At 30.4% G+C, this 13,654-nt stretch overlaps 1 protein-coding gene across 1 annotated transcript in view; it reads left to right on the top strand.

Moving 5' to 3' along the window:
- Positions 1-12,617, top strand: part of DIP-kappa (Dpr-interacting protein kappa) — a 176,935-nt gene extending 164,318 nt beyond the window's left edge. The window contains exons 12-13 of the mRNA XM_065500311.1: positions 11,693-12,396; positions 12,603-12,617. Of these exons, the coding sequence (XP_065356383.1) occupies positions 11,693-12,396; positions 12,603-12,617 (719 nt within the window). The remainder of the gene's footprint in view (positions 1-11,692; positions 12,397-12,602) is intronic.
- Positions 12,618-13,654: the final 1,037 nt, after the last annotated feature.

The raw sequence follows: 13,654 nt of genomic DNA, 5'->3' as shown, positions 1-13,654 counted from the left end.
TTTAAAAGTTGAGGGTCATTTGGACCCCAAGTGCTATTAAGGGTTAATTTCCATTTTTGTACTGTTATTATGAATACTAGACTTCATTTTATATTTTTCTTAAGTTTCATCAAAATCGGCCCAAAAATATATAATATTTCGCTATCTTTCCATGAGAAATTCCAAATATTGAAAAAATTGACTTTTGACCTTCACGATTTAAGGGTTAAAGTTTTCCGATTTTAGTAAAACTTTCAGACTATATTTAAAATTACCTGGACTATATTATTCTGAATAGCTTTTACTTAAAATCATTACAGTAAGGAAATTCTGGTCATTCCCCAAAATATGGCCAAAAAATTAGTTTTTCTCGAAAATCGCAAAATTTATATCGCAGGTACGGAAAAGCTATAGGAGGTATTGACATACTTTTTTCACATTTTTATTCCCTATTATGTTGTCAATAAATCCCCATGTGATGATCAAAAAATTCTGAAATTTGTTTAACAAAATTTTTAAAAATTTGAAATTGGAGTTTTGAAACTGCCGTTAAAAAAATTTAATTTTGTTGGTCATACCTGCAAATAGGTTAACGGTATCCTACGAGGACAAAAACTCATATACAAGTAAATATGGATATATTTTAAGTAAAAATAAGCTTTTATTTTAATATTTTTCACACATTTCGATTCTTTTAAATTAAATTGTAAAAGTCATTTAATGGCAAAATTTTTACAAAAACTGAAAAAATTGCATATTTTCCCCTTGTAAATGCACCTCAAAACTTCAGCGTCGTTGCGCCACTAGTTAACGTTATCATATTATCCTAATATTTTACACAATGTGTTTCTACAATACATATAACAATTCTAGAGGGGGGAACGGCCTGTACCTAAAAAGTTTTTTTCGTCCATACAATCTTGGAGCTCTCTAATGGCCATAGAAACCGTGCATACCAAATATTATCAAATTCAGAAGAGTTAAAGTTAAAAAATTCATACTTTTTATCGACATTTTTCGTTTCATCCATTAAACTAATTAAAAATTCGTTAAACTACTCGCAATTTAATATTTCCCCAAATACTCGTTACTTACCATATAATTTATTAACACAAAATATGTATTCAATTTAAATATTTAAATATGTTTTCGCAAATAAAAACCTTTCATATAAAAATATTATTTGTTTAGTTATTCCTTTTTTGACCACATTTCCATTTCACTAAACATTTAACGAGAATTTGATGGAAATATTTTTATCAAAAATACATCAGATTTTGCTTTTTTATTAATTTTTTACACACAATCATATTTTAATTGAATTAGTTAAAAAATATTGTGCAAAAATGTTTTTACCCAGCCATTTTTTTGCCATTTACCACCAACAAAATAAGTCAAACACATTTTTATTTGAATTAAATTTAAATAAAACACTCATATTTCTCTCGTCGCTGGGTGTGTGTGTGTAAAGTATAATATCAAATGTGATTTATATTGGGAATATATTAAAGGGAAAATTTAAAATCCAAAAATAAATCAAAAAATATAAAACATATGCAGGGTACCTACATGCAAACGACATATTGCATTATACAATAAAAATGCATTGAATCATATACGAGTTTGTAGTATGTAAATATTTATTTTTATATGTATTTATACGTATATATGAATCATGTGGACAAAATGCCGTTTAACATACCGCCAACATTTAGATATTTTAACTACTCAATATCAAACAAACTACAAAACCAAACATGGTGTAGGCAAAAAATGAAATACACTTTAAATACATATGTAAATGAAAACGACCAACATATGGCACTTAATTCAAATACAAATAAGTCAGATTAGTTAGGGGAAGTTGTTAAAGATAGTTTTTACACACTTAGTTTTTTTTGTTCAGTGTTATGCCATAAGTACAGCTTGGATAGTTCATACCGTAGTATAAATCTGAGTTCATTTTAAATTTCATAATTCGCTTCAATTCAATATCTTGTGATATCAAAATCTCGCAATTCAATAAAAGTCATTCGTTTTCTTGACAATGCGATGAAATGGCATAAGAAGTGTTCAAAGAACTGTTTCTGATCCCAGCAGATCTAAAATAAATCATTACTGATCCTACCGTCAATTAAAACAGTGCCCACTCACTATAGGCACTGCCACATACAGCTGTTATATAACCACAGCTGCAAGGCAAGTATTCGGAAATTGATGAAGACTCAGCTTACTCAGCGCCCTTGGCAGGGTAGAAAATGCATTCCAATTTGCCAATTGTCTAAAATTTTAGTATTCAGTGATATTCTTTGAGTTATTACAAATAAATTATAATAAAAAATGAACTTAAGCCTAATTAAAATTTACTTTCAAATTACATTTGAATTTATTTATAATTTTTTCACTAAACGAGAATCAGAAACTTTATGAAAATATGAAAAAACTTTTCATTTCACCGTTTCAGAATCGACCATCTGGCCTCATATTCTGGATGTTTTTCGGCCAATTTTCGCTTCAACGGAATCTGCTACGTTCAGTAAAGGTTGATGGTCTGGTCAGATTTCAGCAGCTCATAATATATAAGACTTTTGTTCCCACCAAATGCAGAAATTACCATAGCGCCATGGATATTTATCGTTGGTGTCTATTCGGCATGTTGGCTTCGGATTATTGTAATGGATCTATTTTTCATTTAAAGTAATGATTCCGTGCAGAAATGATTTTCTTTTATAGCGTTCAAGCATCATTTCGGACATGCAAAATCGTCATTCGAGGTCTATCGGCTACAATTCTTATGGTATCCAATTTTCCTGTTTTTGTGTAAATCCGGCTGCTTGCAAACGTTTTGAAATGGCTTATTGAGTAGCTCCCAATGATTCTGCAATCTCTTGTTGAGTTTAACAACAATCTTCATGAATACATGCTTCCAATTCTTGGTGTTCAAACTTTGTGTCTGGCCTGGGTGATCTTTGTCTTCCTTGGCAAAAACACCGGCCAAACCATATATCGCACATTGAAACCAATGAAACGCATTCACCATAAGTTTTGGTGAGAAAGCGGCACTTTTTTCATATAAGTTATTAAAAACAAAAACCGCGTTCAAAAGATACTCCATCTCCATCTCCATACTCCATTTTCAAACATCATAAACCCAATATTTATACTCAAATAATCGGTGAAGTATAACAGATGTTCGGGCTTGAACGACTATACTTTTTTATTTGTTTTCATAAATTTCGGGATAAAATTTTAAAGAATAACTTATTTTAAGATTGGTTCAGAATATATTAAAATCACACATTATAAAAGTAGAACTTCCCAGAACTATATGATACGTTTGCTCCTACATCCTAACAATCCTTAGTCTAGGACTATTATTATGAAATAAAATAAAATCAAATTCACAAACTTATAATTCAAATTATGATATACAGAATTTTAAATGAACTGTATTTTAGCTATTGAAACATAAATGATATTTAATTCAGAAATTTTTTTAGTTTATGTTGAAAATTATAACTTCTAATATTTTGGAGGGCATAATGCGTTTGTGCAGATGTTTGTAATGCACCCACCTTAGAATCGCATTCTGAGTCAATTAAACGATGTCCGTCAGTTCGTACGTCTAGCTGGCTGGCTGGCCATGTAAAACTTGTGCGCAAAGTACAGGTCGCAATTTTATTTTTTTTAAGGACGCAGCATATTGAAACTGCCTGAAATCCGTCCATTATTTCACCTAGGCCCCATACAAATGTCCTCCCAAAATTTGACTTTATCGATCATAAATGTTTAATTTATATACACAAATTTTGTTCCAAATAATTTGTCATATCTATAATTTGTCATATCTCCCATATAGATCTTCCGAAAATCACCTTAACGAGCAAAAATCTATTAAAAATGTTGGTATACACACAAAATTCTCTATACATAACTTTCATATAGACATAAATCACACGACCTAACTTCATGGTGATCGGTCCATAATTGGTCATAGCTCCCATATAAGGCCCACTTCCGAAAATCACTCACGAATATAAATTATTGATATTTTAAAAGAAAAATATCTTTGCTCATTTACTTGCTGTAGGGTATTATATGGTCGAGCTTGACCGACCATACTTTCTTACTTGTTTGTATAAAATTTGATTTCAATTTCCGTGCTCTGTCTTTGGCCTCTAAATTTTTAGCAGAGTTCCTGTCATTAACTTTTTCGTACCAAATAGTCCGAGTACTGAGCTAACCAGGCTGTTTTCATACCGGATGTGTTGGGAGCTCTTTTGAAAATGCTTTCTATTTATTGGGTTTAGAAACTTCATGTGGACCACTCATTCTACATGAACCAGGTTCTCCATCAAAGGACAAGTTCTCCTGATACAGTTTAACATTGGAATCAGCTTGGCGGCATACCTTTGATTGTTTGGTCAGCTTTTTGTAGGAGCAAGTTGGGTTTTGTTGTTGGAAATATTTAATAATTTTAGTACTCACTTTTTTCTCGTCAATCATTTTAATCAGATTAACAACAAATGAACATTATTGACATAATAACTGACATGCTTTACTAAGGTAACTTAATCAAAAAAAAAATAATACTTGGGTTAAAAGTTTAATGAAAAACGTGGGTTAAGGTTTTTTTCGATCTCAATACTTATAACAAATTATTTAAGTTCGAAAAGATCTCCACAAGTAATGCCAAACATAACATCCTTACAAACATATAAATTGAGTAAATAAATGTTAAATTATTATGCAGAGCACACTATTGTTGTCGTAATCATAATGCAATCATATCCTTTCTCTACAAGGAAAACAAATTACCACATCCAAAAAGAAAAATTACTATCTTGACCAAAAATTTGTGCAGCTCTGCGAAATTCTAACAACTACGGATTTGTTTGCATGTGTGATATATACAACCATACATAGAAATTGTATACAACAGTCGTACTCATATGAATTTGTATATTTCTATTTTTTTTTTCAACACAAACTCATTGTGTCAGTGATGATGAAATGCAATTTGATAAATTGCTAAAATATAATAAAATAAATTAAAAACCTCCATTATACTAACACTACTACTACTACTACTACAGTATACAAATGTATTTTTATAGAATTTTTTCCAAATAAATACAAACAACTAAACTCTTATATGCTGCTGTTGCAAAAGTTGCTATTTTTGTTGCATTGTTTATTTGCTTTTGATAGTACATGTTTTTCTAGAACACACACAAACATAGATATAAAAAACATATACAAATGCATATATTAATGCATACGTGTGTAAATGTGTCCATGAGTTTGTAGGTTTAAAATAGTTTAGTTTTGATATATTTGTGGCAATTTTTTATTTGTTCTTTTTGATCGTAACAAACACCCAATTTAGAAAAACTGCCCACAAAAACTATGACTATTTCCTAGTGTATTTACAGAAATCACGTACACACTAGTACATCGGCTTCAGTTGAAAATTATTTAACAAAAAATTTGTTTTGTGTGCCATACGACAAAATGCATTTTGTGTTTTTTTTTTTTCTTACAATACATGCAAACGTGCAACAATACTCTGGCAAATTTATTGTGACCCAATTGCATTTGCATTTATATGCGATAGATTGTGGTGAGATGTAGGAGGGTTAATTGCCAATTAGATGGAATGTTCTAATGATTTCAAATAGAGCTTAAATTGTGGAGCATATTGAAAAAATCAATGGAATGTATGTTTACAAGAAATTATGGAAATATATACAGAATGTTGCAAATATAGCTGTCCTTTTAAGTTGTATAATATTTTGTAGTTGTGAGCTTTTTGGTTAAATTCTTGAATTATCTATACGTTTATTTTTCTAAAGGACTTTAGAATAAAAAAATCTCTGGAATGACTTAAAATCTTTAAAAAATTATAATGATTTGCATTCATTCTTCTCTACAACAGAAATATTTAGGCTGCCGCAATATTTCCTAAACCAACATTTTATAACACTCTTATCTGGCTTAATGATTCACTGATGACAATTGCAAATATTTTTGTTTTTTTTTCAATTCTAAGCAATAAATACCACACCACAAACAAAGAGTATTTGTTACATGAAAAAATATAGATTTTTTTGTGGCAATATATTGGTTTTCCTTATATTCCTGTATTTGTATGTAAAGTTTAACGTTGCACATTTTTTTATTTGTATTTATAGTGATTGAACTACACGTACAAACTCACTATACACACGATCGAAATCCAATAAAAAAACGCCATTAATTTCATATATTTCAAGTCTACCCACACACACACACACACGCTGTCATGCAAATGCGCCTGCAAAATATTTGATTGACAGTGACATTGTTGTGTAAAAAAAAGAACAAACAAAACCAGCAACAATAAATAAATAAAAAGTAAACGTTAGAATAATACAATGTTGGTTGGTTGGTGTTGCTGATATCATCATATTTCTACAGCAGCAACAACAATATATTTTAGTTGATTTTATTGTTGCTTTGTTAATCCAATACAAATTGTATTTTCTTTTTTTTGGTTTAAAAAAACAAATGGCGGTATGTTTATATGATTGGTTTATTTGCAAATAATAAATAAATTATTTATGTAACTATATAACATATAGCGGTAGTATTTTTCAATTTAAAAAGTTTATTATGATTATGATAAAGCCAATATATATAGCAACATTTTTGCAGTTTTGTAAATACCAGGGTTTTAAAATTGAATTCCTAAAAAAAAAAAATTATTAAATTTTAAGTATGCTGGGAGTTTAGTTGAAAATATCTATGCTAATTTTAGAAGATGTGGCTTCAGTAAATTGTATAAAGAATTAAGAAAATTTCGTTAAAACCGCACATCTTAAATCATTAGAGTTTTCCTTAAAGGAACACACAAAGAAATGTTTTTTTGTTTACTTTTACACTTTAAAAAGTAAACAAATGTTATTTTCATTAGCAGAAAATTAAAATTATTTCTAATCGGATTAACCCTTTGACGACCAAGGGGACACCGGTGTCCCAACATAACGAAATAAAGAATGGGTGCCATTTTAATAAGTTCGTAAACGTGTCTCTTATTAATGTGTTTATATTAAAGCAAGTTTGGTTATAGCACATATTTTTTATTGTCTTTGAAAATATACAGTTTTATTTTGTTACTGTTTTCAAGAATTGTGCAAAAGTATTCTTAAATGTAAAACTGATTTTTTAAATTTTGTATTGCGATATATATTAGGCCTGGTAAGTGCATTTTTGTTACATACAGTTATAAAATCATTATTCATGTTGCGTGCGTTGATATGCAATTTACGTAAAATTTTTTTTTTGTTTTAATTTCAAAATATGATTTTCTGGCGTTAACGTGGTTTTGTCGTCGGCTGAGGCAACTTAGTCGCGTCCAGGGCTTACTTACAGGTCCACAAACCTTAAATAACAAGACGATTACTATGTTCCCTTTTTTGGGTTTATTATTTATTTATTTACAAGTTTTAAATACATAATTAATTATGTATATAAAAATAAAGAAAGGTACTAACAACAAAGGTTTTCGACCTATTTTTGGGTTTAATTAAAATAGTACTTTATTGAAAACTTTCTTAATTTTAACAATCAATATATTAAATAAATTACGATGGAATAGCTACGTTGATTCAGTCGGGTTAATATCGGCTACTGTTGGGATTCGGTTTAAGTTCAGGATCGGGCTGTGTAATCGGGATCGCTGCTAGTAGGTTCGGGTTGAATATCAGAATCGTCTTAATGCAGGATCGGGTTGAATAATCAAGATCGGTGCTAACAGGTTGGGGTTGAATATCAGGATCGGCTTAACGCAGGTTCGGTTTGAATAATCAAGATCGGTGCTTACAAGTTTCGGGTTGAATATCAGGATCGGCGTAACGCAGGTTCGGGTTGAATATCAGGATCAGCTTAACGCAGATTCGGCGCTCTGCATTCAGGTTCGGTGCTTTTTGATGGGGATGGTTGGTTTTAAAATACTACAATGTTTAATTCATAGTGTCTAAATTCTAAATAATACAACTGTGAGAACAAACAGCCGAAGCCACTGTGAGAACAGACAACCGAAGTCACTGTGAGAACATAAAACCGAAGTCACTGTGTAGGTAATTTATCCAATACACAACCAAAGGTCTCGTATTGTTCCAAAAATTTACAACAGGTTTTACTTTCGTAAAATCTGTCGGCTCTTCAATTATAATATTACAATTTCCAACACTTGTATAGCGTATTCGTGTCTTGTGTGAACCGCGACGTCTGTAACTCAACCTTGCTTACTTATAGTTATTTTCATATAAACTGCTTCGGAATTATAATGTTCAATGATCAGTTGTGAGAGCAACATAAATAAAATGTGTGGTTGTGTGTGTGTAGCTTGAGGTGGATGTAATTTTACAGTGGGATGTTCATGTAAATGAACAAAATAATAACTAAGTATAAAAGTAACTTAAAAAGTAAATATGTACACGAAATTGCTAATTTAGTTACTATTTCATTGTTACAACTGATTCACATTAAATAGACAAAATTATTACTTTTATCCAAATAGTTTTATGGTCGTGAACGGGTTAATAAGCCCAGATTAGAATGTATCTAGCAAGTTGCTTTAATCTTCAAGCTAAAACTATTGTTTACAGCGCATTGGTTCCAAAATTCGACACCTGATATCAATAACATCAGCGTATGCGAGCAGAACATATTTTCTGGTTTAAAATGTGCCTGTACTAAACAGACTAAATCACACATAACTACAAAATAGGTTTTTAATGGATGATCATCTACAGAATTTGGCGTAGTGTAAATATTTGGTCGCGCGAAGGCTTTTAACGTCTAATATACCAGGTCTATTTCAATGACTTTCTTCTTTACACTTTAACACTGATCGCTCGATATAATCTGTAATCTATATATATTGATTATGTCATTCCGGTTGCAAAATATTGAAAGATTGGTTGTAGAACCAAAAAGTATATCGTCACCTTAAATGCAAACGGACGTAACTACACTTTTATTTTTTTTACAGCAGAATCATGATGATCATGATCATGTAGTTTGATGAAAAGAACCATAATCAATCAAAATCTCAATTTTTTATTTTTGTATAGTTTCGTCCATTTGCATTTATAATATTCAAAGACGATCTACCTATCTGCTGAAGGCACGATAGGGCCTCGAGGGAAGAACGTTGAGGAAAATTAACTACATATTCTTTGTTGATTAGAAAACTAATTATTTAGATATTTCTTTAAATATATTGCAGATACCATGCAATTTTGCACACGTGTGTGTGGAAAATGGTATGAATTCGTCCATGATTTCTCCCAGCCCCATAGACAATTCTTTACGAAATATGGCTCTAAGTTACACAAATGCCTATAGATTACCAGTATCCATATAAAATTTATCAACATTAATTTCGATGTTAAGAGAAATCATAATTTTTTTTTCAAATTTGTAGTTTTTATTTTGAAACGTTTGTACAATATACATTTATTGAAAGTACACAGAGAAATCTGATGTATTCTGTACAGGTTCCTTGTGATGGACTGGCCAGATTTCAGCAGCTCATGATTACTAAAATAAAGTTTTAAGAACAAAACACAATAATTAAGTCAAATTTATTAAAGACATGTACATCAAATTCAATTTAGCGTTTGATAAAATCATCACTAAGTCTTTAATGAATCTCTAGTTAGATTTAGCCTAAACTTTAGAATTATGCGTAATTTAATTTTAATTGTTTTTAACTGATTCTATTTACAATCATTGTAATCTATATAAATAAAAATCGAATGTCGTTCGTGGGTAATTGCATCAGTAGAGAATGGCCAGACCGAATTAGAAAATTTTTTTTTTAAATGTTGGTCATAGCCCAACTTAGGTTTTTAAGGAATGAAAAATTGACCACGCCCACTTTTTTGATTTATCTAAAATCTGATCGATTTAGCTAATTTTTTGCTTAAATGATCATTTAAGTTTTTACTGAAAGAAAAATTTACCATACCAATTTTTTTTCGATATATCTAAAACGCAGGACGCTACATTTTTTAACTAACTAAATAACTAATTTTTTGAATGTTCGCAATACATAGTCCGCAAAAAGTTTTTACATAAATAAAAATTGTCCAGGTCCACTAATGAGACCACTTATTAAATACATCTGCAAAATACATCGATCTGTGATCAATCATATTTCAGACCAAAATTCGATAAAAATCCAAAATATCTAAATTCGTTAATAACTTGGCCAATAAGCGTTTAATCAAGAAAAGGAGCTCAAAATATCTAAATTCGCTAATAACTTGGCCAATAAGCGTTGAATTAAGAAAAGGAACCCGAACTGTGATCACTCATATATCTAACCAAAAATCGATTTTTTAATATAAAAACTCAAAATATCTCAATTCGCTAATAACTTGGCCAATAAGCGTTTAATCAAGAAAAGCAGCTCGATCTGTGATCACTCATATTTCTGACCAAATATCGATTTTTTATATAAAAACTTAAAATATCTAAATTCGCTAATAACTTTGCCAATAAGCGTTGAATCAAGAAAAGGAGCTCGATCTGTGATCACTCATATTTCTTAACGAAAATTGATTTTTTATATAAATACTAAAAAATATCTAAATTCTGGTGATCACTCATATTTCTGACTAAAATTCGATTTTTATATAAAAACTCAAAATATCTAAATTCGCTAACAATTAGGCCAATACGCGTTTAATCAAGAAAAGGAGCTCGATCTGTGATCACTCATATTTCTTAACAAAAATCGATTACTTATATAAAATCTCAAAATATGTAGGTACATTGATTTACATGTATTCTGTTATTGCAAGACATAGGTTTTTGACAACAAACTAGGTTCTTTTTTTCTCAGTAGCGCTTCTATGTATATTTGATTCTATGTCCTATATGAATAAAAATTATCATTCAATAATACGTTATTTATCTTTTTAACTACGTTTACCCTTTTCTCACATTTTTTTAACTTGTACAGGACAACGTCTGTCGGGTCAGCTAGTTCTTAATAATTTTTACGGAAAGAGCTTGATATTGTATTTCAGCAGTTAAGTTTTCTAATCGGTCCAAATGTTTGAATAAGATTTATTGATTTTAGTTCCAAATATTAAAACCCGGTTCACCGGTTTTTAAAATTTGGTGAACCGCATAACCTGTTTTTTACGAACCGTTTAATTTAAAATGTTTATTTTCGGTTAACCGGTTTATGAACACTAGTTTGAAAACAATTTTCATGGAGTAATGTCTCCAATTCTTGCTCTACAAACTTTTTGGCAAGCAAATAAAAATTTAAGTTTCATTCAAAACAAATCATTTTACCTAATGTGATGACGATCGATATATAATTAGTCATAGCTTTTGCCAATCACTCAAGAAAATAAATAATTTAAATTTTAAAAGAAAAATATTTTGCTCATTTATTTGGTGTAGGGTATTATATGATCGCACTTGACTGACTACATTTCCTTACTTGCATATTTTTCACATTATTTAAATAAATTCACACAAAATCAAAATGTTCATACGAGTATGTAAAATATTAAAAAATACTCGATTAAACACTTGATTAAATATTTATTTTCTTAATAGCAAAAATCTAAAAAAAAAACCTAAGTACTGCAAGGAAACTAAATAACCAAAATGCTTCTTTTGTCTTTTTTCCCTCTCTTAACAGGCAATGCGGGCGATAACAATCAAGCGCCAATGCGTAATCCACCCGATGCTTTACACAATTCAGCAGGAGCATTGGCACAACATAATCTAGTTGGTGTAATAATTCAAGCGATTAAAATGCAATCATTAGGGATTTTCAAGCGTTTAACGAATTTAATACAAACCATAAACGAATGCGAGACAACAGCAAAAGCAGTAGAGGATTTAAAGGCAGTCGCTAAACTAAGGAAAGCAAAAATAACAACAATAGCAGTTATAAGAAAAACAATACAAAAATACGTGCATAAAATACAAAAGCTTACAAACGGGCTGGCAACATCTATGGTGAAAATGATAAAATCAACAGTTTTTATATTAAGACAAAAGCAACAACGGGAACAGCAGCCACAACAACTACAGCCAAGGCAACAGCGTAAAAATCTTATTATAGAAAATGAATTTAAAACATTTAAACACTTCAGTACACAGGAGACACATGTCAGCCGCCATCGCCATGAAAAACATTGCAAAATGTGGCGCAGGAAATTGAGAAAGAGTCGTTTATGTTACATGCACGATAAGATGACGACGATGATGTCGGCGACGACGACATTGAAGAAGCAGCAACATCAAGACAATTCAAATTTTATGGCGAATTTATATGTGAACAATTTTCAACAACATATAAAACAACAAGAAATTTTACATAAATTTAATACAATTTATGTAACACATATTTTTAAAACAACTGCAAACAGCAACCACAATATGTTTATTAATAGCAAAAACAATAATAACAACAGCAACACTAATAAGCACAATATTGTTTTTATGGCAAATACAATTTATTGGCTCATAATTTTACTATTTACTTTTATCTTAACTTTAACTTTAATCATAAATTTTCTTCCTAAATCTTTTGTAAATCCCAGATATTTTTACAATAAATTTCTAAGCCACCAGTTGTTTGTGTTGTTATTGCAACAATTGCTACATGTTGTTGTTAACAACATACTGTGGCACATGACCGATATACTGTGCATTGTCTTGAGCAGCTTAACAAGTGTTTACAGTAAATTTAGTTTATATTTAAATTCAACACCATCACCACACACAGCCACAACATCAATATTATCATCATCAACAACAGTGGCAGCAGCATCATCATTGGCTTTATCAGAATCATCATTATCCTCAATATCATCATCCGCATCATCGTCATCGTCTGTATTACCCTGCTCCACTTTATTGTTTTGTAGATGAAATGTACAAGATTAGAAACTTTTCATTATGTATACCAACCACATTTACTAAATAACAAATGAAATAGAAAAAAATCAGTAATATCAAATAATACTAATAATATTATGTAGAAAATGTCAGAATTAAATTTATATAAGAAATGTGAAAAAAATATTAAAAGAAATTCCAAAAAAAAACTAATTTGATTAGTATCATTTAACAATTTTGTTAATATAAAGATTATTTATTACTTAAACTGTATTATTTCTTTAAACTATTGTAGAATAACAAAATAATTAACCCAAGAAAAGTTTGTAAAGAGACCTTGTATGTTTTTGAATAAATGTGATGAACAAATGTGATGTAATTGTTAAATTTGGGATGATGTCAATCCACATGACATTCAGGAATTTCCAATACATCCCGAAAAAGTCACTGTTTGGTGTGTATTTTGGGCTGTCAGCTCATATTTCTTTGAGAACGACGTTGGCCAGGACCGCACCTTCAAAGTCGAGGTCGATTGGCCTGATTGGATGTCATAGACATTCACGACATGTGGTTTCAACAGGACGACCCTACGTGGCACACACCTTATTCCGCACTCAACATTCTGCACGATCGATTTGAGGGCATGGTCACCTCACAGAGAGGCGATGTGAACTGTCCAACGAGATCTTGCGATTAGACCCCGTTAGACTTTTTCTTGTGGGGTTTTCTTCAATCACAGGTATATGCGAATAAG

The sequence above is a fragment of the Calliphora vicina genome, chromosome 2 (genome assembly GCF_958450345.1).
Source record: "Calliphora vicina chromosome 2, idCalVici1.1, whole genome shotgun sequence".
Taxonomy (NCBI): domain Eukaryota; kingdom Metazoa; phylum Arthropoda; class Insecta; order Diptera; family Calliphoridae; genus Calliphora; species Calliphora vicina.
Note: the sequence above shows the minus strand (reverse complement) of the source record. Positions and strands in the feature narration are given on the sequence as shown.